This window comes from Poromitra crassiceps (assembly GCF_964638095.1).
Source record: "Poromitra crassiceps genome assembly, chromosome: 9".
NCBI lineage: Eukaryota > Metazoa > Chordata > Actinopteri > Beryciformes > Melamphaidae > Poromitra > Poromitra crassiceps.
Window position 1 is genome coordinate 48,314,776 of NC_139630.1, and position 24,829 is coordinate 48,339,604.

Here is a 24,829-nt window from a genome sequence, read left to right on the forward strand (position 1 = left end):
CCCCCAACCCCAAGGCCCTGCTCCATCCTTTGAGGGCCGCAGGCTGCAGGTGCCTGGCAGAGATAATAAACCATATAGATCTCCTTAGTTTCTCTGAAGCAATGTCCCTTATGTTGTAAAGTTCAGTTCTTTGGTTATGGCACCGGATGAGAGCGCCAATTTCCAGGTGGCTGCCACTGTACTGTGAGCTCTCACACACACACACACACACACACACACACACACACACACACACACACACACACACACACACAGTCTAGTGAGGTGGCATGAGGCCACATGTTGTGACATGTTGCTAGGGGGTGTTAATGCCGTGTTGCCTGGGTGACATTGTCATGGCGACGTCTCCACTGCCTCTGTGTGTCACCCGTGGTGAGGCCAGCTGTTCTGAGCTTCACTCTGTGTTACATGTACAGTATATTAGGCTGAATGGTGTCATGCGTATTATGCATAGGAGTGCTGTCACTGATGTCAAGGCAGAAAGACCTTTGTGGGTTCACATGATGGGTGTGTATGTGTGTGTGAGTGTGTGTGTGTGTGTGTGTGTGTGTGTGTGTGTGTGTGTGTGTGTTTCTCCTTGTCCAAGGTGAAGGCTTACCAGCCAGTTGGGCGTGTCACTCTGCACTCAGGAGATGTCAATGAAGTGTTACCCTTCCCATAGCTTATTATACATGCTCCCTGTGTTGACTACAACCTGGCACATTAGCTTCATGTTGTGTGTGTGTGTGTGTGTGTGTGTGTGTGTGTGTGTGTGTGTGTGTGTGTGTGTGTGCGCGTGCGTGCGCGCACGTGTATGCATGCGTGTGTGTGTCTGTGCGTGCATGTGTGGGTGGGTGTGTGTTCTCAATACAAGAAGAGCTTAAATGAGTGGCTGCAAGGCAGGGATCCGATATTCAATACAGTGATTGGTGCTATGAGAATAACACAGTATAGGCTACACGCACGCGCGCGCACACACACACACACACACACACACACACACACACACACGCACACAAACTGCCCTCCGCATTTTTCCCATCCTGGCTCGTCCTCCTCCACGGGGCTGACCAGGAGCAGTGGGCAGCTGCAGTGAAGCGCCCGGTGATCAACTTCTTCCAACCGCCGCTGGTCAGACAATGATCTTCTGCATGTTTTTAGTCGGGGTCCATATTGATGTTATATGGAGGAAACCCCAGGGGCGCACGGGAAGAACATGCAAACTCCACACAGAAAGGCCCTTTTCACAAGATAGTCCAACCCGGGAGATACTGTGGGAGGTGCTGCGGGAGTATGGGGTAAGGGGGTCACTACTCAGGGCCATCCAATCTCTGTACGCCCAAAGCGAGAGCTGTGTCCGGGTTCTCAGCAGTAAGTCAGACTCGTTCCCGGTGGGGGTTGGCCTCCGCCAGGGCTGCGCTGCCTTGTCACCTATCCTGTTTGTGATATTCATGGGCAGGATTTCGAGGTGTAGTTGTGGGGGGGGGGGGGGGGGTTGCAGTTCAGTGTAGGGAATGAGTCCTTACCCCAAGTGAAGGAGTTCAAGTATCTCAGGGTCTTGTTTTGAGGGAGGCACTGGAGTGGGACATGGGCCAGAGAATTGGAGCAGCGCGCTTTACCGCACTGTTGTGACGATGAGAGAGTTGAGCCAGAAGGCAAAGCTCTTGATCTACCAGTCGATCTTCGTTCTTCCTACCCTCACCTATGGTCATGAAGGATGGGTCATGACCGAAAGAACAAGATCGCGGATACAAGCAGCCGAAATGGGTTTTCTCAGGATGGCTGGCATCTCCCTGAGCCATAAGGTGAGAACTGAGAAGCTCAGTCGTCCGTGAGGGACTTGGAGTAGAGCCGCTACTCCTTTGCATAGAAAGGAGCCAGTTGAGGTGGTTCGGGCATCTGGTAAAGATGCCACCTGGTCGCCCCCCCTAGTTCCAGGCACGTCCAGCTGGGAGGAGACCACGGGGCAGACCGAGGGCTAGGTGGAGAGATCTCCACATTGGCCTGGGAACACATTCCACAGGGAACATCTCCCAGTCAGAGCTGGCTAATGTAGCCAGGGAAAGGGAAGTTTGGGGTCCCCTGTGGGAACAGCTACCTCCGCGACCCGATCCCGGATAAGCGGTTGAACATGGAGCCCATCTGACCACTAAGCACCGAGGGCATGGGAAGACATAGTGCCAGCATCGTCCCAGGCGAGAATTGAACTCAGGACCTTCTCGCTGTGAGACGCTACCACTGCGCCACCGTGCCCCCATACATGATGTTACCTGTTTCAAAGTACCCTTTTACTGCCACCTGTCGTGGCAATTTTTCTTCGGCTGCTAGTTTGGTGAGTTTTGGTCGTAGAGTAATAAGACTAACACCATTGGAATCTGTGGATTCTCACTTTCATTTGACATCTTGTTGGACTCTTACTGGTGTAAACAAACAGGGGCGGGGCGGGAATCCAACCATTACCATGACTCCAACCATTACCATGACTCCAACCATTACCATGACTCCAACCATTACCATGACTCCAACCATTACCATGACTCCAACCATTACCATGACTCCAACCATTACCATGACTCCAACCATTACCATGACCACCATGGCAGTACTTTTGTAGCATAGGGTATTTTGAAACAGGTAACATCTGTACACAAATGTTCTTGTCCCTAGTGTAAATCTCTTTTTATTCCCACTGCAAAATGCAAGGTCATCAGCAGCACACAGACAAATGTTATAGGAGCGTGTTTAACAAGTTGAGCAGGTGTGTGTGTGTGTGTGTGTGTGTGTGTGTCTGTGTGTGTGTGTGTGTGTGTCAGAGAGTATGGATGATTTTGGGAGCCTGTGTCTGTGCTCTGCCCATCCTGTCTCTGTTGCCATGGTGATGCCTTTCTCCAAACCTGAATGTGTGTGTGTGTGTGTGTGTGTGTGTGTGTGTGTGTGTGTGTGTGTGTGTGTGTGTGTGTGTGTGTGTGTGTGTGTGCGTGCGTGCGTGCGTGCGTGCGTGCGTGCGTGCGCGCGGAGTTTGTGGATATGTTCACGTCTGATTTATTTACAGTGAAACAAAACCGCTTTGTCGCAGTGTTTCACGGGGAAACAATGGACGTTACTGTAGACACATGAAACACGAAAGTAAATCACATGAACAATCTGAAGTTACGGCAGTTAGGCGTCGTGTTGATTGTTCTTACATGCAAGTGTGTATTGTTTATGTAGGTGTGTTGTGTGTAGGTGTGTGTGTGTAGGTGTGTAGGTGTGTGTGTGGACGGCTGTTGGCTGAGAGACAGGCAGTGAGGGGGGATTAGATAAATCAGCAGCTGCAGCACAGCTTAGGTAATAAGGCTCCAGTGCTAACAGGCTAAATATAGAGACAAGTGACTGACCGCTCCCTGCCCACTACGCTAACTGCTACCTTAATACACATTGCTGTAGATGTGTTCCTCCTCCTCCTAATAATATACACGTATCCCCAGCTCATCCAAATGATGTTTTTAGATTTTAACATTGTTACGCCACCCAGTCTAGGGTTGAATCGTAACACAAAACGTGACACTGGAAACCAGGTTAGAATGACAAAAAGTAGTGTGATTTATTTTTCACACAGTAGTAAAATTGATGCTGGGACTCGCTATCAACTATCAGTAGAAAGCGTTGTTACAGGCAGCTATTACAGGGACTAGAGTCCAGCACCACAATAAATAACAATGAAATATCAAAGAATGAACAAGTAGCTAAAGAGAGTTTGCTAACAGGTTGGAAGGAGTGAACGGATGAGAGGAGAAAGAGCACGAGGCAGCCACCACCTGCCTCTGAAGCCATCTTGAGACTGCAGATGTTAAGAAGGGGCTCGTCACGGAAGCAGCCAATCAGCGGCAGCCATGCAGCACCAAATCCTCCATGAGCCGACCAATCCACATACTGTAGGAGACGACACTGTCAATGAAAGCTGCCGAAGAGGAACTAACAAGAGCAGAATGATTCACTCTTGGGTCCTCAGGGTCTCTGATCTCTGATGATGTCGCCTCCCGTGGTGACATCATCGGATACTTGTTGCTCTGATCTCTAATGATGTCACCTCCCGTGGTGACATCATCGGATACTTGTTGCTCTGATCTCTAATGATGTCACCTCCCGTGGTATCATCGGATACTTCCTCATGGTCGTCAGTCAGTCAGCCTTGTCCTCAGGGTTGTCAGTCAGTCAGCTTCAGACAGAGCCAGATGCTGGCCTACATCTGGCTCTGTCTGAAGGAAGCTGACTGACAACCCTGAGCAAGTATCCAAAATGCTCAATCGGCTCAGGTTTGTTTTTCTAACTAAGCAAGGCAAGTTTCATACACAGAGGCAATTCAAATTGCTTTACAAATGACGTCGTCAGTGGCCGGCAGGCAGCCAGATGACGGACGACGTCATCAGTGATGTCATCAGTGGCACACATGCTATCTGGCTATAATAAGGTTCACGCTTGTTAATTTAAATGTCTGGAAGAGCTCAGAAATAAAATTGTCAAATCATATTTTAGTTAGTTTTTTGTGAAGGTGATATCAATGTAACTGATTGTCCAAAGAATCTCACTATAATACTAAAATAAGGTAGCCCGGTTCTGCGACGGGACAATTGTTCGAGTGACATCACAATGACTGAAGCCTTACATTATGCCCATACTGTATCAGCACAGATCCCTATCCCTATAAGGAGATCCCAATAACTCCTCCCTGTCCCTCCAGCCCATCCAATCTAGAGTTGTTGTGCTGTGTAATTGAATGCATGAAAAAGGAACGCACGTTTGGTGTTCTTTCCCTAATCCTGCTGATTCAATCCTGATCCTGCAGATAATTGAAGTACTTACATGTATGTAATGCAAGTAATGCCATGAGTGTTTGAATAGTAACTGTAATGTGATTACTGCATTTAGGGACTGTAATGCCTTACACTACTCGTACAGACAAATGTAATGTGATTACTGCATTTAGGGACTGTAATGCCTTACACTAGTCGTACAGACACATGTAATGTGATTACAGTAATGTGTTACTTTGTAATGCGTTTCCCCCAACACTGGTTGCAACACAAGGTCAGATCAGTCTGTTTTGCCTCCTTGTAGACTAGTTACTGTACAGTATAATCGGTCACAACGTCTTCCTCCTTCTATCCTTGTGAAGCATCCTTGCCTTTGCATCCTTGCCTTTGCATCCTTGCCTTTGACTGGTGCTGGGGTTATGTTTGAGGCTCCATCAGTCACTGTCTTAGGCTCTGAAACATCCCTGGTGTCCTTTTAGCGCACATCAAACTCATGCAGCCAGAGGAGAGGGCAGCAACTAAGGTAAAATACTGTTGCTTTGACACCAGGTAGTCTGGAGGGTAGAGGAGGGAGAGGGGGGGGGGGGGGAGGCGGGCAAGCTTCAAGTGCAGTCTCCCTCGCAGACATGCAAATGCACACACACACGCACACACACACTCACACACACACACACACACACACACACACACACACACACACACACACACACACACAGAGCCGTTGGGGACTGCATCGCTGACAGAGCCATCCATCACACCCTTCAGTGAGCGTGTGTCTTTGAACAGCTTTTTGGAGCCTTTGAGTGCTTGGCAGCTCTGTCCTCCCAGCGGACCTCTTCCACATGTTTAAAGACAGTCAGAGCTGCACCTCAACCTTCTAAGTTCCTCTCTCTCTCTCTCTGAGCCATGCGAGTGTATGTGCTGTCAGCCAACCCCCATGTGCTACTTGTTTACTTCTTTGGCGTTGTTTTGCTTTCTGTCTTGTTGGTTTCCTTTCTGCATCGTGAAAGAAGAAGTGAAAGAAACTGTCTCTCTCTGACTCTCCACCCCCCTCTCTCTCTCTCTCTCTCTCTCTCTCTGTGTGTCTTTGTCTCTCTCTCCACCATCAGGTCCTCCAAGGCCCACCCTGGACCAGTTGTCCACATAAGTGACAACCCCATGGATGAGGGAAAGGTGAGGAGCAGCTATTTTCTTCATACACACACACACATACATACACACACACACACACACACACACACACACACACACACACACACACACACACACACACACGGGCTGATCAGATTTAAGTTGGATGCCTGTGATTGAGTCTCAGGTATCAATTACACGCAGTGAGACCATTTCAAATCCATTTTCCCAAATGGCTCGCCCTCATAAGCACCCAGTCTGAGTCTCACGCGTCACACCTCTTTTTAAGAGCTCACGCACTGTCCTGTTTGTCTTTGACGACATTCCCCTTTGTCTCTCCGAGGATTTGCTTTTAGAAAGGCACAAATGCTTGGCCTCATGATTCTTTTTTATTTCATGTTATTATCCAGAGTAGTTTCCTGTGATATACAGTATGAATTACTTTCCAACAGCAGAGTTGAAATGTCCATCGATCTTTCAAAAAGGAGTCACGCCTCAGCGGGGCTTTACTTGTTTGATTTGGAAGGTGCAACTTCCGATGAATAAAATATGATTGGTCCCACTTCACCTTAACGGTGTTGCCATTTTTCAGCACGCTTACAGGTACATGTTGTGACTGTTAGCGGTCAGCCTTTGATAGTGGCTGTTCTGCTCCGTGGGGCATTATTCACCTCTGGCATTCAGGATTCTCTACAGTAGCCATTCCCAAACTGTGGGCCAGGGGCCCGAGACACACTGTGGGGCGCCAAGGTATTGCAAGTGGGCCGCCAAATCATTTGCAAAACATTGCAATCTTCGTGGGGGAGTAATTATTATATATGAGAATGCATTTCTCCATTCTCACTTTTAGTTTCTTACTGTGTGGTGCTGATGGACAGCTCCTTTTCATGGTCAAAATAAAGTGCTCTGAGAACGCATTATTTGGCCTCTCTTGAGTCAGAACAGTTTGGGAATCGCTGCTCTACATATACTGTACATACTTTATCTGTTTTTGCAAACAGACAAAATTCTATGAAAAAACTGCAGACCACACACAAAAAAAGGTCCAGCTGATTTAGTTGAAATATAATGGAAATCAGACTGGCTATGTGGTTGGATGAATTCTATAAGTCCTCTCGAATTCAAACAAAAATCCAAACAACCTGACATTTCAAGTGTTCTGGAATAAAAACATAGCCTTTTTAATTGTCATCCCTTGTTGTGAACCAAGCTATAAGATTTCCTCCTGAGCTGCTGCAGTCTGTTTACATGTGACTCCCTTTCATGTTGCGTGTGAATGTCAAATTCAAAAGGTCTATTCTATCTCCGCTCTGCCATCTCGCCCACCTATCTCACCGGCTGCCTGTCGCTCTGTGCCTCCAGCTTATAATTGGATATGAGTCTGGGATCGTCGTCCTGTGGGATCTCAAATCAAAGAAGGCCGACTATCGCTACACTTACGACGAGGTAAGCAAATCTCTTTTCTCCCTTCCCGCCTCGTCAAGGCTTTCAGTCGTTTCCCCCCATCTTACGATCTGGAGAATATGATCAGATATTGAGGAAGCGCTAGCTCTAAATAGCCGTGGGCGGGCGTGCATGGTTTTGTGTGTGTGAGATAATGTCAAATAGATGAAGGAGCTATATGAGGTAGTTCACTTGACTTGACAGGTGTTCTATGTGTTAAGCATGTGCTCGGATATGTACATCACACACACACACACACACACACACACACACACACTCACTCATCGCTCATCAGTGATTTAAACCTGCTGTCTGTATGAATAGAGTGTAGAATAGAGTGCTGACTGGCAGGATATGGAATGGGAGTACTTCCTGTATCATCTGAGCGGGGTGGAAGATGACAGAATTGTCTTCACAGTGCAGAGGCATCTCAAAACTGGGTTGTTTAATGAAGACAAATCTGATGTTTGGCTTGCCTGTTGGGCAACTGCTTCCAACTGGAGTTTATTGTGCTGCTATGCTGCGAAATGTGAAGAAGGAATCCCATAGTTCATCCAAGCTATTCTTGTAACTTCTTTAATTAGTTGCCTCCCTAAAAGGTAACCAGGGCTGTAGTGGTCAAAAGTAGTGGATAAACTATAAACTTGAGTCGCCCACGAGACAAGATACATATGAGACTAGAACATCTGAAACTGTGAATCATCCTATAAATATAATTTTATCATCATCATCGCCTCTAACAGAGAGGAACCACGTTCTCCAGGTTGCACAAAGAACCCATTCTCATTCAGATATCTTGAGGTGAGAGGTCACAGGACCGCCCTTTGGACTGACTTTGGAGCACTATTCACCCCCCTTCCCGACAAGCTAGCATGGCATGCTTGGTACCTTGTCTTAGGTCTAGTTTCATAATGATACCAGTAGCTTCACTATAGCTTTAAAATTGAGTCCGCTATAGCCAAGGAAGTCTGCATGAAAAATACATACATAAAGCGTCATAAAAAGGTGAGTAAACGCTATGTTGTATTTAAAATGGTACCTAAACAGTGTTTACAGATGTTACTCTTTTAATCTGGCGCGTTGCTGCGGCAGTACTGCAACACTGCCATGGCAGCAGTGAGGGGGCGTGGCAGCAGTGAGGGGGGCGTGGCAGCAGTTAGAGCGATCTTTTGTCAAGAACAAAGAAAACATTTAAATAACAAAATTCCCACTTTTGCCAATGTGGCAGTACCTTGGAAACCCAGCAGGTGGCCAAACTAAATGAGTAATAGCTGTGTTTACTCCCCCACTACAGCCTTACATGTGACCATCGTTTAATATATCAAGATAATAGTTCTCTAGTGTTATCTCAACTGAAGAAAATATGTTTTCACAGTGTGTTTAACAAGTTTGAGAAGTGCACTTTTAACGATTTCATAATTTATACAACAGAATGTATGTGGGTTGCATTATCGACTTTGCTTCCATATCAGCGTCTGGAAAGGACAACTTCATTTTCTAAAAGGTCTACCTTTTTAAAGCAGTGAGTCATGTGACATTATTCGCTCCCCCAGAGGCTGTGTCTATAAATAGAAAGCAAACAGAACAATACAGTAAACTACTGTAGGAACACAGTGTCAAGGCTTCTGAGACCTGCTTTAGACCCGACATGTGTGTCATATCTTGAACGTGGCTTGATAATTTAGCTGGATTGCGGTACATATTGAAATCGGACCTCGTTTTCTTTTGCAGTACCCAGATCATTGCACATCATTTCCTCTTGTAATAGTTACATCCATCAAATTTAAAGCAAACACCACCATGTGTTCGGTTACAGTATGTTACTATCCGAGCTGTCTGCTACAGTACCTGGTTGGATCTGCACTTCCTGGTTGGATGTGCATGCAAAAGATTATTTCCGTATACGTAAATTGGTTTGGACACACTTTTTTTTTTAAATGCGTGCCTGATCACCTGTGACGGTGGTTTGGGTCCTCAATGCATTTGGTTACATTTTGGGTTCAGAGTTCGAGGGATCAATAGTGTATTGCCATCTCATCATGATTGATTGGAAACACAGAGCATAAGTTAAAGTATAAGATAGAAGCAAATAAACTCATACCATAAAACTGTACAACTAGACTTTCTGCATTTCTGCTCCATCTGAACACAGTGTGATCACCTCTGGTTCATCTGAACACATGTGATCACCTCTGGTTCAGGGTCTTTTAGAGTCTCAATGGGAGCATCCTGAAACATAGCAAACTCCATTCATAAACCTGTGGTAGAGGTTGATTGAATGGCTTTGGACACGCACGCACACACACACACACACACACACACACACACACATACACACAAACACGCACGCACGCGCGCGCGCGCACACACACACACACACACACACTCAACATGTGGACATACAGGGGTGTACATAATCTTTGGACACGCACACAGAGCCAAACAGCCTGTTTAAGATAATGCGATTATCCTAACAACCGTGCTGCTGCTCACCTCATTTGCAGCGCTGCGACGCTGTAAGCATGCCGCGATAACAAGAGTCACCCAGGAGGACTGCACGGACACAGACACACACACACACACACACCACACACACACACACACTCACACACGTGCATGTGCACACACACACACACACACACACACACACACGTACACACACACACACTCACACACGTGCACACACACTCACACACGTGCATGTGCACACACACACACACACACCTACACACACACTCTCACACACACACACACACACGCGCGCGCGCACACAGACACACACACACACACACACACAGCGGATTTGGATTTTGTATGTACTCTATGAACTCTCTCTCTATCCCTCCCTCTCTCAGATAAGCTAATATCCTCCCGCTGCTCCTGGGGCATTACAATCTCTAGTATTGAATCTCCGAAGGGACCCGAGTAATTTCTCTAAGGAGAGCTCATCTCTTCTCTCCAAACCCCTGCAGTTACACCTCTCCAGAGAGCGCTGGTTGGGGGTGGAGAGAGAGGGAGGAGAGGGTGTGGGGTAGGGGGGAGGCTCAGACTGCCTCTCATTTGCTCACCATTAATTTTTACACTGAGGGAGAGAAAGAAGCCCACAATTCACAGCCATGCCGTTTCCTCTCTGTCGGGACATCTTGAGGATATTATTTCCTCTGCAAATAATATATCCAAATGCTCTTCAGGGTCACACATCCTGAAGCTTTACTTTGGCCTTCAGGGTCAGATATCCTGAAACTTGACTTTGGCCTGGGACCAGCCTTCAAGGGCGCAGAAGAGCATCCTTGCTGCGTCACCATAGTGAAGCGTGGAGATGTTCGGGCCCCCCTCTAATATTGCTGTTTTGGACGGGGCCGTGGCCAAGGCATTATGACGGGGCCGGGGCCAAGGCTTTATGAAATGGAGTGAAAATGCTAAGGAGAGACTTCTGAGGGGAGGTGGGGAACGTGCCAGGCTTTTGTGATGGCATGGCAGCTTTGGAAAAGGAAAGGTGAAGAGCATGGCGGAGGCTTTTCTGCTGCGTTGCCTCGGCACGCTGACAGACACAATGAAAGTTGACCTCGGTGGCTGACATCAGGAGGATTTCTACATGCCCTGGGTCTTATTCAAAATGAGCTTATTGGTGTTTTTCACCGTCATTTATGCCGTTTCACTTGTATGTAACATTACTTAGATTTGGAGAAAGACGTCTTTAATTGACTGTCATTTCAAGATTCAATTCAAGATTCAATAAATGTGTTGCCATGTCAACATAGTTCATATGAATTTGTCTTGGTTCACTCTCAGACAAAGACAGTGCTGCAGCAGCACACAATATACAAGCAATAACCATTAAACACAAGAAAAAGACATTCAGGAACAGAGTACCCGGCAGTGTCGTATTCAGCAGAAAGTGCATACAGTTTAAAGTGCTATAGGTCAAACATAATCAATGAATCAGTGCAAGTTCAGATGTCTAATGGCTTGGAGGCAGGTGCTATCTCTGAAGCGAGATGTTTTGAATCTTGATGCTTCTGTATCTCCTGCCTGACGGGAGGTGATTGAAGAGGTAGTGTGCCGGATGAGAGCGGGCTGCTATGATTTTATTAGCCTTCCTGATTATTCTTATGGGTTAAAGTGATGTCAGTGAGGGGAGACTACAGCCGATGGTTTTAGATGCTCGGCGTACTACTCTTTCCAGCCCGATAGTCTTGTCCCGAGTGGTTGAGCCGATTTGCTGATATCATATCATCATCTGATATCATCATCGTGTTGGCAAACTCTATGCTTACAGCATAGAGACACTGCATGCTCTCATTCACCTCCATACACCTGCGTCATGTTCCTTGAATTAAACATGGCTAAAAGCTGTTGTGTGGTGGACTGCACAGACAACAAATACATTAAAATTAAAGTTTTGTATTATCCCGAGCAAAACAAGGAGGCTGTTAAGAAGAAAAATGTGGATCTAGGCTACAAGGAGAGACGGCTGAGCCAGTTCTTCTCTATCCACCTTATTTTTGAATGCCCCACTGTACAAATAATTGTGAGTACCTGTTCCGGTTTAATGTGACTTACTGTTGCAGCTTGCCATTTCCTTTGTTATACTCTTTGGCTGCAGAGCCGAATTATAAACCGGAAACTGGAGTACGTTATAAAAGTTATAAATATCACGTTATAAACAACTAACCAACGCTGGGAGTCCGTATGGAAACAGTGTTAGAAATGGTTAAAAGTTACATCAATTTGGTCATTTAGTGGCGTTTTACTGCCATGTAACATAGCTAGCTAGCCGCTAACATTAGCCACAGTAGGCTGCGCACTGCGCTCTTAAAGGGATATTTATCGACGAGATTTCTGCCAAGCTGGACCTGATTAGTGATTTGCTCCGTTCGCCCAGACGGGTGTCAAGCTGTCAGCAACAAGGCTGGGAGGATCACACCGGAAGAAAAACACATAGGCATCATGGCCGCTAGAAATAAGCTGGATAAAACAGATGAGTAGCGTTCATGTGTTTTGCTCTGTATTGACTGCCAGTAGGCTACAGGGTGCACAAGTAATGCGAAATCTCACTGATTTGTTATCTAACATAGTTAATTTAGCATCAATCCAAATATTTAACACCAATGCCAGTCACCTCAGTCACTCAAACTAGTCTGAAAAGCATATTGCATTTCAGATTTTTAAATATGAAGTGAAATTAATAGCAATATATTATCTTACCTGGGCTGGTGATTAAATTAAGTAACATTACTGGAAATTGAAAATGACAAAGTATTTGATGTCAGGCCACTGTGTGTGTGGGATCATTTATATCCAGCTTTATCGGAGTAACATTAATGAAATTGAACATTGATGGAGGCCATTAAGTTCGTTTTGTCAATGTGCCTTCTCCTCTCTGTCGGAGGCAGTGTTCTGAAATCATTCTTTGACAGATGTGTCTGTTTTGAAAACAGGAAAAACCCTGTCAGGCTGTCCATATCATCCATATCTGTTCAGATTTCCTCCCGACAGCCGCTTTTGCCTTTGAACCAGCCATCCAGGTTTCCCCAGTGGTGGGCGTGGCCTTGGAACTGTGATGCGCTCCGCAGTGTCTCTATAGACCAAATCACCGTGACGTCACCATGTAAACAAATTTACTTCCGGGTACCACTTGGGGAAGGCGGCAGGTTTAAATGTGCGTGTTGTCAAATAAATGCTGTCAAACCCTCTCGTTGTTTTCGGCCGACTACTTTCAATTTAAATGGTTAAACGGTTGGTAAACATGCTTGTCCGACGTATCTAGCCTTTCTTCTGTGTTTGTTTTATGTAGTGTTAGCTAACTAATAACGTTTGTTTGTCTGTCAAACTCGCTGTTTTTTTACGTTACAGACAGAGTAACCTCGCGTCACCAGGCTCTTCTCGGTGAGAAAGAGCCTGGTACAGACAGAGCTACTGACGCCACGTCAATTTAATTTAGCTTCAAGTCTACTCTAGTCTGGTCCAACAGGTAAATTAGCTAGTCTGGTCTCCACTAACGTTAGTGAAAGTGTTGTTATGAATGATATTAAACAACAACACAACACGGACGAAGCATTTTTGTCTTCTTTGTCTGTTTTTGTCTTCAACACGTCAGTTTGTGCCGTCCACCGCCATTATAATGTGTGGACCTCAGGGGTACCCGGAAGTAAATGTAAACATCCCGCTGATTTGGTCTATAGCTTCTGCAAACAGCCTACTGTGAAATCACTTTTTACATCTAGAAATCCATTGCAAGCTACATCTTTGCTGCTGTCTGCTTTGATTGAAAAGCGACTTGCCTGGAAGCTTTGCTGCCGAGTATCAAAGTTGTAGCCTGAAACGAACATGGAAGAATTGTTTTTTTTTTGTTTTTGTTTTTCCCCACCAGTCCTTTTCCTGAGCGTGCAATGACGGATTCAGGCTTTGGAATAAGAATGTCTCAAAGTGGGTATTTTATTTCTGATGGAAACGCAAACTGAATGGGATGTTTGGATGAGTGGAAGGTAGTCTACATGCTCTAGTGATCCCCAGTCGCTTGGATGGGTCTGAAATGATAGAGACGAGTGATTTTTACATTGTGAGTAATGTCGGTTCCTGTATTCCTCGGCAAGTTTTTAGCAATTCTTGCAAAATGTCTCAAACAGCATCAGCATATAGGACGCGGCACATTCTTTCCATATGTGCGTCCTATATGCTGACGCTAAAGTCATTGTTTGGACTCTAATGAAGACACTTCTTTGCTTGTTACAGCTGCTGTCACGCTGTATAACATGTCAGCAAATCAGGGAATTGAACCTGGCTCGCAGACAACAAAGTTTCAGTCCCTCTCACTAAGCCAAACGTAGAGTTCCAACAAACACCAGAGACGGCCTGGAACTTTTTTTCTTTCTTTTTGTAGCAGCCAGGAAAGAGCTGAGAGAGCATCCCGTCCCCTCGCTGTCTTTCAGTGGACGTCTATTCTTAGCCGTGGCTCAGCAGTATGCTTTCCCAGCGCGTGCCAGCCACAGAGCATCGGTCCACTCCACTCTGTCTGACTCAACACCTTGGTCTGAGCTCGGCCCTGATAAATAGCCGCTATCGCAGCCAGATCTGAATTCCTCTGTCCCTCCTCGCCTCCGTCTCCGTCTCTCAGTCTCTTCTGCTGGCTCATCCTGCTGTGTTTCCCCCTCCATTTCCCTTAATGCTGCTCTCTCTGTCCGCTCCTTCTTAAGGCTTTTATTTATTGCTTCTCTTTCGCTCTGTCTCCTTTTAACTCGTTAAAACTCCTTCAACTTCCTCTTGTTCTTGCACTCACCTCCTCAGTCTTCGGTTCTTCCTCCGCTGCTTTGGCTTCTCTCTCTCTCTATCTATCTATCTATCTATCTATCTTATTTATATCTATATCTATATCTATCTATCTATTCTCAATCTCTGTTCTCTGTCTCTCTCTCTCTCTCCCTCTCTCTCTCTCTCTCTCTCTCTCTCTCCCAAAGCAAATAGCCTCAGTGCAACAGTATTGGAAAAAGCACATGTGCGAAAACCAGGAATCATTTACATGTGAACAAACAAACAAACAAGTGTCTTTGTGCATGCACACACATACATGCACATGCACACGCACACACGCACGCACACACACCTCATTACATGGTGTGTATTCCAACACAGTATCTAGACCAATCCCCCCCCCCCCCCCCGAAGCCAGACACAATTCTCAGAGCTATTATTGCATGCCAACTACAACACCCTTGAAAAAGTATGAGCTAACTCCCATAACCACAAAGCATTAATTATTAATTAATTAACCTCATTTCCAGGTAATCCAAAAACTGATTTGACTGCACTAGCTGTATGTGGAGGAGTTTATGTTATTAACTTAGTGACATTTGAACAGAAGAATTGATACACTCTAGTAAACTACCGGACTCCCTTAAGAACAGCCAGGCATTTATGAATCTATCAGACAGACAGTAGTTGTGAGTAAATGGTTATTAGCGCGTGTTTTAACCTACTCTGAGTACCAGATGGGTGGGGTTAGCCACACAGGACATTTCAATGATTGCCAGAGAGTGAAGAACATAAGAAAGTTAATGTGATGGACAGCTCATCTGACTCCATCTGAACTGTCTTGCCGCAGTAAATCGCACCCATCTGGTACTCTTAAGTAGATTAGAACAAATGCTATATTATTTGCAAATAGTGTTTGACACAAGTCTGGCTTGGTATTGTCTCTCCCCCTAAGATCTGTTGAAAACATAGACAAACAACTCCGCTATTCATAGCTGATGGGACAGCTGGCAAGTCTGGAGCAATATCCATTAGTGGATAGAATATCATTTTCTATGCGACGGTTATACTCCATGGAGCTCCATCCATCAGGATGAGCTGGCTTTTATTCCTCCTAAGACCAATGTTACTGTTCGAGTCAAGCCAATGAGAAGAGGTTGGAAGGGATGTTGCGCTCGGGCCCATCGGCAGAACCTGCCAATTCTTGTTGGCAGGAGAATGTTTGATTGGTGTGTGCCACGGGCTAAACACGGACAAACAACGATTGAACATGTCGAATCTGACCAAACATCTCCAAACAAGGACGGACAGCCATGGTACACCAAACAAACATCTGTGTTTGTCTGTGTTTGTTGTAGAATGTTTGAATGGTGTGCCACGGGCTTAAATTTGAGTAAAGACAAAAGAAAAATACATTACATTTTTTGCAATTGTCATCTTTGAACATGTTTCAGTCTGTGGCTCAGCCACAAAGTAAAAACCAGTTTGGAGAACTTATTTTGGCGAGAGATTTGGCAGCTGACAGTTGCTTATTACTGGATGAACGGAAGCCCAGTTCCAGCCCATTGAAAGCTGTCCTTTCCAAGGTGAGCTTAGTGTCTGAGTAGTTTTATTGGCTGTGAGTGGTTAAAATATGTGTGGTGTCAAAAACGGTACATCAAACATCCATCAAACTATATCAAACTGTATGCTGTGGTCAGCTTTCCATTTCTCTCTCTCTCTCTCCCTCTCCCTCTCTCATGTCCTGAAAAATATAATTAAGCATGTGATTTCAATCAGGAGAGACTAGTGAATGAATAAAATAACATGTATTACAATAGCAAAGTGAACGATGCATTACAGAAAGTTATGATGAGAATTAGGTATTGTTCTTTGGCGCTTAGACACCACAGGGAGATATTGAGATAGAGCTGCATCAGCCCTGAGCAGCAGCCAGATATATCCCCCTGTAGAGTCTATATACTGGACCTTTGACCTTTGGTGGTGATGGTGATGCCTCTCCTTCTGAGACTGATGAGACTCTTCAGACTGAAGAACCTGATGACTCTGATGGGTCTGCGGAGACTGGGTGGAGAGGCGGAGGTAGAGGGTGCGATACTGACAGCAGGAGTTGAGCAGGCTGAATGGGATAGTAAAAAGCATATTTAAGAGGACAGCAGCCATGTGATTGGCTTATGATGGGGGTGAAAAGCAATGTGATAGGCTTACAATGGAAGTGTGTGGGGTGAGAGATGATGTGACGCTATGCTATTGGATAATAGAGACCAGGAGGCAAACAGCTGATTATTCAATTGAAGGCCAGAAGTTGACAGGCTTATTTTGAGCGTGTGAGCAGATTTGAAGGGCTGGAGAAATAAGAAGTGAACTGAGGAAGCGCAAAGTGCAGATTATCGTCTTCCAATCCTGACTGAACCTCCTTTAGAACTTAATTTCTCCGTTTTTCTTTTTTCTGCATCAGAATTGCTGGTTTCCTAGACACAGAAGCTCTTCTAATCATTCTAATAAGTGATTACAGTTCTCCAGCCCTTTTTGCCTGCCTTCACACATAACTGATGACACTGCAGTATCCCTTCAATGGAGAAAAAGTCTTAATTGCTATATCTGGGTACAGTATCTCGTTATACGAGATACACACACAGGGCCCGACCTCATGTACTGTATATTTCCTTTCTGAGCTTGCATAACACCCACAACACTTCCATATATCCCTGATTGAGGTGTTAATTAAATATATATAAAAAATATATAAATAATATAGATATAAAATAAATAATATATATTATAAACTATATCAAACAAATGCATTATTATTTATTATTATAATTATGGAGCAGAAACATGGCTGTAGCTAGAAAGGATTTCACTTACTGTACCAAAACTAAAAGCCAGTTTGTTGCTTTATGGAAATTGCTGTTGACATTCTTGCCCCAACTGCTTGTTTTTCAGATTGCGCTTTTCTTTTCGTTTGGATGTTTTTCTACTTGAGCTGGATTACTTTTGGTGTGTGTGTGTGTGTGTGTGTGTGTGTGTGTGTGTGTGTGTGTGTGTGTGTGTGTGTGTGTGTGTGTGTGTGTGTGTGTGTGTGTGTGTGTGTGTGTGTGTGTGGGAAGCAGTCTTTGTGTCCCAATATGACCCAGTACTGGCAGAAACTATTCTAATGAGGCCTGTGATATGTGTGTCACTAATCTGTATTTGTGTTTTTCTTTTCTTCTCTGCTTGAATTTGTTTTTGTGTGTTTGCACGCATGCACACACACACACACACACACACACACACACACACATGCGCTTGCATATGTTTTTGTTTACTGTAATAACTGTTGACTGAACTATGCCATCCCCCAAAGAGCAATCTGCGAAAACCTCCCTAACGTAATAAATCATGAAATTAGCCTTTTTAATTGGTATTGTTTGATACGATGAGTACCATGTGTTTCAATTACCCCACTCCCTTTCCTATTAAGCACAGCACATTGTTCCCCATTGGGTCTGTCACAGTGAAGAATGCACTGATAGATTTCTATAACTCAGTCTGTCGCTGCCATGAATGGCTGAATAGGGACTCTTCATCATCAAAGCATGATATGTTTCAGAACTTAAATGACTTTTGATGTGTGTGCGTGTCTGTGTGCGAGTGAGAGAAAGAGGCAGTAGAAACAGTGTCACAAGCCACAGCGACGGCGTTCTATATATATATTATAAGCAGCTTTGGAAACTGATACCATAAAGATATTTAGGCCCCGATTTCACCAAACGATGCAGGGAGAAGCTGTGGTCGCCTGCTGTCGTCGTCGAGCCGTGGTATCAACATCGGTGTCAAAATGTCTGCCGGGTTTAATTACGAGTGATGGAAAGGGCATTAATAAGCAGGCTGCCCTTTAGCGGCGTACCTTGGCGATGAGATATCTGTGTTGTCCTTGATTGGTCGTCCGGAGCTAAATCACCTCCTGCCAGCCTTACGATAGCAGCAAGGCCGTGCAGGTCAGCACAGGGCAGAGAGGCCATCATGATTCATGCCTGCTCCACCTCTCTCTTCTGTCTCCTCCTCTCTCTCTCTCTCCATCGCTCTCTCTGTATCTACCTCTCTCTCTCCATCGCTCTCTCTGTATCTACCTCTCTCTCTCTCTCTCTCTCCATCGCTCTCTCTGTATCTACCTCTCTCTCTCTCTCTCCATCGCTCTCTCTGTATCTACCTCTCTCTCTCTCTCTCTCTCCATCGCTCTCTCCATCGCTCTCTCTGTATCTACCTCTCTCTCTCTCTCTCTCTCTCTCCATCGCTCTGTCTGTATCTACCTCTCTCTCTCTCTCTCTCTCTCTCTCTCTGTATCTACCTCTCTCTCTCTCTCTGTATCTACCTCTCCATTTGTTCCTTTATTTTTTAACCTCTCCTTAAGTCCTGACTCTTTTATGCATCAATTGATTTCAGAGTAAATATTGTAAATATTAGAATTGTATTATTATTATTATTATTATTATTATTATTATTATTATTATTATTATTATTATTATTATTATTATTATTATTAGTGTTGTTGTTGTTATTATTAATTTGTCTTACTGTTTTTAACTACAGTATCTTGCTTACTTGTTAAATGCATGTTACAGTACTGTATAGAGGGTATGCTGGAACGACGCTGGAATGACACTGGAACACGCCCCCTCAATCGGGAATGAGTGTCAAAATGAGTGTCAAGTTCCTCCCTGAGCAGCAGGTGTCAGTTATCTAGGCTGATTACTGCATTCAAGCCCAGTCTTGCTGTGACTCAGTGGGTGTGACCCCACAGTGACTTCTGCCTCTGTGACATCACATGCATACCCTCTATACTTAAAAACCTCTCATTCTTTCTCACATCAAACTTTATACAGTATGACACTCGCATTGTATTGTTCTCTCTTCCCCTCTCAGTCTCTGTTTTCGACTCATTCTTGGCTTTATTTATATTTACAAGTTAAATTATCCCATTTTCTAATTTTTTATCAACTTTTTTTTAGATGTTTCTCCCATTTACTCCCCAATTGTACTAGCCCAATTCTCACTGCTGTTCCGGTGGTTGCTCCACCCCTTCTGCCAATCTGGTGAGAGTGGTAGGCTAGCACATGCCGCCTCTGATACGTGTGCAGTCGCCACTGTTGCTTCTTTTCACCTGACAGCGAGGAGTTTTCACCCAAAACAGGCCCCCCGACTGACCAGAGGAGGCGCCAGTGATGACGTTGATTGGTAGAGTTCTTTCTCAGTACAATCCATGCTGTTCCTCGTAGTAGCTCTGGAGAGATGGGGCAAAGACGATTGCAAGGTCATTGGGGTCACGCTCCTGTATGTACAAGCTGACTGAGGCTCACTAAAATGTCATCCACAGTGTGCACACACACACACACACACACACACACACACACACACACACACACACACACACACACACACACACACACATCCACAGTCACACAAAGTACATTTCAGTCAGCTCCAGTCAGCTTGTACATACAGGAGCGTGACCCCATTGACCTTGCAACTGTTTTTGCCCAACTTTCCAGAGCTACTATGAGAAACAGCATGGATTGTGATGAGAAAGAACTCTACCAATCAAGTAACAAATAGGGGTAGACTCTAAAAATGTGAACTATCCCTTTAACTTAACTTAGTAGGTGACTAAAGTCGTGGTTACAAAATGATAACACTCTTACAGACCAGATCCATGATATTTTAGCTATATTGAATGTTGAACTTTACAGAATGATTGTGTGAATTTATAGCTTTTTGATGCTCAGTTTTTAAAAACACCAACACTCTCCTCTCTGCATCCCTGAACTTAGTCAGTGAAGGCATCCATTTTTCCGCCGCTCTCTGCATTTGACGGCCGGGCATAGAAAGGCTTATTTTAATCTATGCATTTATGCCTATACCTTTATCTCACTATCACCATCTGCTCAACAGTTTTTAATCCACAGGCGTGGGCATTTAACCCATATGAACATCATGTTCCATATGGCTGTGTAAAGGCGACGTACTTGTACCGTAAGGGAGATGGTGGCTGGTCACATGGTGCCTTACTCTGCTGACTCCTCCCCTTCCCCTCTCCACCTGTCCTTTGTCTCCCAGGCGATCCACTCGGTTGCCTGGCACCACGAGGGCAAGCAGTTCATCTGCAGTCACTCAGACGGAACTCTGACCATCTGGAACGTCAGGGGCCAGGGCAAGCCCATCCAGACAATCACCCCACACGGTAAGGAGGTGGACACACACATGTGCACGCACACACGCACGCACGCGCACACACACACACACACACACACACACACAGACACACACACACACACACACACACACACACACAAACGCACGTTTGTCTTGTATACTAGGGCTGACCTTCCATTGTCTGCATTTATTCCCTAACCCCTAATGCTAACTTTAACCTAGCCTAACCTTAACGATTGCACCAACCTAAACCTAGTCCTAACTTTAACCCTTTAATCTTAACTCATAACACTAATTCTAACCTTAACACAAAACGTCCTAACCCTAATCTTAGACCCTCAAAGAAGTGAGAATGAACCAAGATGACAGTCAGAGAGGGAAGATCTCATGGCTATCTAAACTTCAAGGGAGGAGCATGTGAATGAAGTGTACACATCTGTCATATGTATGCCTGCCTGTGCATATGTCAGAGTCAAAATGCTTATAATGTGCTGAATAAATCTAAACTGTTGCAGACAAGCCAAAGTGAGCCTGAAGCCAGGTACGTGCTGTACTGTATAGCAATGCACTTTCAACAACCACATCTTAATAATAGCCAGGTAAAAGAAAAAGGTCTAAACTCAATCTGGTTTTCACAAGGACCACACACGCATGCACGCACGCACACACACACACACACACACACACACACACACACACACACACACACACACACACACACACACACACACACACACACACACACACACACACACACACACACACACACACACACACACACACACACACACACACTCAGGGGAAGGGCCAATTCATTCTAAGCTGAACCATTGGTTCAGGAAGTGAATTTTCTTTTAAATCCCAAAATTGAAACTTTTTCTTTCTTTCTTTTCATAGCCCGAATTGGGTGGGGGATACGGGTGAATGGTCTCTCATTAACTGGAGAAGCTTGCTTAATTGGGCTGAAAATGGACTGAACCCTGACACACACACTCTCAGACACACACACACACACACACACACACACACACACACACACACACGCGCACCAGGCTGATTCCCTGAGGGTCAGTCTTCAATTATGTGGTGCCTCTGTTTGGTTTACTTTGTGTCGGCGCGGTGTGTGCTGCATACATTATTGCCAGCACTCTGTTCATTCCTATAGCATTAAACAAGTCTGCTCCTCTGAAGATGTATTTTAATCCATACTCTGTCTCTCCCACACCTACTCAACCCACTATGCAACTACTGTAGATGAAGGGCTGGAGGAGAGAGAGACACAGAGAAGGAGCTACAAAGAGAGAGGTTATATGAAAGGAAACACCTTTACTCAGAGTTCCTCGGGCTAGTTTTCATGTGTAGGGGAATGAGGAAAGGTTTCCAACACCAGCTTTTTAATTAGTTGTTTATCCCACCGCTGCATGCATAATTAGTTTCCTATTAAATGGGCAATTATGCAAATGCCAGCGACAGGTTTAAGCAAGGCTTATAAGTTCCCCTTTAATTGTCTTTTAGATGCGTGTTATTAAGATGAAGTTGTTGAAAGTAGTTCTCTAGAAAACAGTATGTACCTGCTCACGTCAGTTCCTCTGTCATAGTTTATATTCTGCCACGTAATGTGAACTTTGACTCAGAATATGCAAAGATAGGCGTGCATATGATGGATGTGTAAATTCCATTCACATGGCTCTTCTCCCTTGAGGTTTGGATAGATGGATTCTGTAAATCATCTCTGAGCTTCCTCCCCCCCCCTTTCTGTCTCTGTCTCTGTCTCTGTCTGATGGATAGCCTTTTGTTATTATCTGGCTCCCGTTCAGAGCTGCATTTTAAGTGCAGCGCTCTGGAAGTTAAAAAAAAAGACAGAAGAAGAAGAAGAGAGAAGATGACAGGAGGAGCGCTGACGAGATGGGGGAAAGGATGGGAGGATGAGAGGTGCTGAAGAGGGAAAGGAAGGGAGGAGGAGAGGTGCTGAAGAGGGAAAGGAAGGGAGGAGGAGAGGAGGAGGAGAGGGAAAGGATGGGAGGAGCAGAGGAGGTGAAGAGGGAGAGAACTGGCAAAGTAAAGTACCTTCTGTTTGTGTCTGTTCTATTTTAGGAAAACAGCCGAAGGACGGGAAGAAGCCAGAGCCTTGTAAACCCATTCTCAAAGTGGAGTACAAGACCACTAGACCTGGGTAGGGTCTCTCTCGCTCTCTCTCTCTCTCTCTCTCTCTCTCTCTCTCTCTCTCTCTCTCTCTCTCTCTCTCTCTCTCTCTCTCTCTGGCAGGAATAGACTACATTTTAGAAAGAGAACAAAAAGGAAACCTGATGTCAACATAAATACATTGTGTAAAACAAACCTGATATTAGGGCTGGGCAAGATATCGATATAATATCGATATCGTGATATGAGACTAGCTATTGTGTTAGAGTAGATGTTGGATATTATAATATCATAAGATGGCATCGTCTTTTCCTGGTTTTAAAGGCTGCATTACAGTAAAGTGATGTAATTTTCTGAACTCACCAGACTGTTCTAGCTGTTCTATTATTTGCCTTTACCCACTTAGTCATTATATCCACATTACTGATGATTATTTATCAGAAAATCTCATTGTGTAAATAGGTTGTGAAAGCACCAATATTCAGGGAAGGAAACCCTGTGTTTGCATTTTATTTTGATCACAGTCTTGTTTGAATAAAAGTGCTTGTGCCGTCTCACATGTGGCTGTGACTTACAACTGAACATTTAGCCCACTTCATAGAAAATACCCAGATCTGTATTTTGTGTCGCCATTCAGCCTAATAATGCCAAAATATGATTTTTGGTCCATATCGCCCAGCCCTAGCACATTTTTACTTTTGTGTGTGTTCAAGAGAGCCCTTCATAATCGTGTCTGGCGGTCTGTCCTACGACACGGTGGGCCGGCGGCCTTGTCTGACTGTGATGCATGGGAAGAGTACAGCCGTGCTGGAGATGGACTACCCCATAGTGGACTTCCTCACACTCTGTGAGACACCCTACTCTAATGGTATGGACCACCCAATAGTAGACTTCCTCACACTCTGTGAGACACCCTACCCTAATGGTATGGACCACCCCATAGTAGACTTCCTCACACTCTGTGAGACGCCCTACCCTACTGGTATGGACCACCCCATAGCAGACTTCCTCACACTCTGTGAGACGCCCTACCCTAATGGTATGGACCACCCCATAGTAGACTTCCTCACACTCTGTGAGATGCCCTACCCTACTGGTATGGACCACCCCATAGTAGACTTCCTCACACTCTGTGAGACGCCCTACCCTAATGGTATGGACCACCCAATAGTAGACTTCCTCACACTCTGTGAAACACCCTATCCTAATGGTATGGACCACCCCATAGTAGACTTCCTCACACTCTGTGAGACACCCTACCCTAATGGTATGGACCACCCCATAGTAGACTTCCTCACACTCTGTGAGACACCCTACCCTAATGGTATAGACCACCCCATAGTAGACTTTCTCACACTCTGTGAGACACCCTACCCTAATGGTATGGACCACCCCATAGTAGACTTCCTCACACTCTGTGAGACACCCTACCCTAATGGTATGGACCACCCCATAGTAGACTTCCTCACACTCTGTGAGACGCCCTACCCTAATGGTATGGACCACCCCATAGTAGACTTCCTCACACTCTGTGAGACACCCTACCCTAATGGTATGGACCACCCCATAGTAGACTTCCTCACACTCTGTGAGACACCCTACCCTAATGGTATGCCCCCCTGTTGTTTTATATGGTCCTCCTCTCCGCCAATACATTACACTCACACATACACACAACTGCACACACACCTCATTCTCTTTATTATATCTGTTTGCTTGTCCCTGTGTTAGTGGCTTCTTGTAATAAATATGAAATTTCCCATGGGGAGTGATCCGACTACGGTTTCATTATCCAACGCCAGGAATATTACACTTTCATTTCAGCTCTTTGTACACAATAGCCATCCAATTTGATTAGATTATTACCATATTTCCTGTATTGAGGAGTCAGTCAAACA

General features: G+C 45.0%; 1 protein-coding gene across 3 annotated transcripts in view; it reads left to right on the forward strand.

Annotated features, from left to right (window-relative positions):
* LOC310782041 (syntaxin-binding protein 5-like) overlaps positions 1-24,829 on the forward strand; it is a gene marked incomplete at its 5' end in the record, with an annotated part of 148,724 nt that overhangs the window by 92,986 nt on the left and 30,909 nt on the right. For all 3 annotated transcript variants that reach the window (XM_083642690.1, XM_083642691.1, XM_083642692.1), the window contains 5 exons: positions 5,882-5,945; positions 7,266-7,349; positions 20,694-20,825; positions 22,892-22,962; positions 23,645-23,799. In XM_083642690.1, the coding sequence (XP_083498816.1) occupies positions 5,882-5,945; positions 7,266-7,349; positions 20,694-20,825; positions 22,892-22,962; positions 23,645-23,799 (506 nt within the window). The remainder of the gene's footprint in view (positions 1-5,881; positions 5,946-7,265; positions 7,350-20,693; positions 20,826-22,891; positions 22,963-23,644; positions 23,800-24,829) is intronic.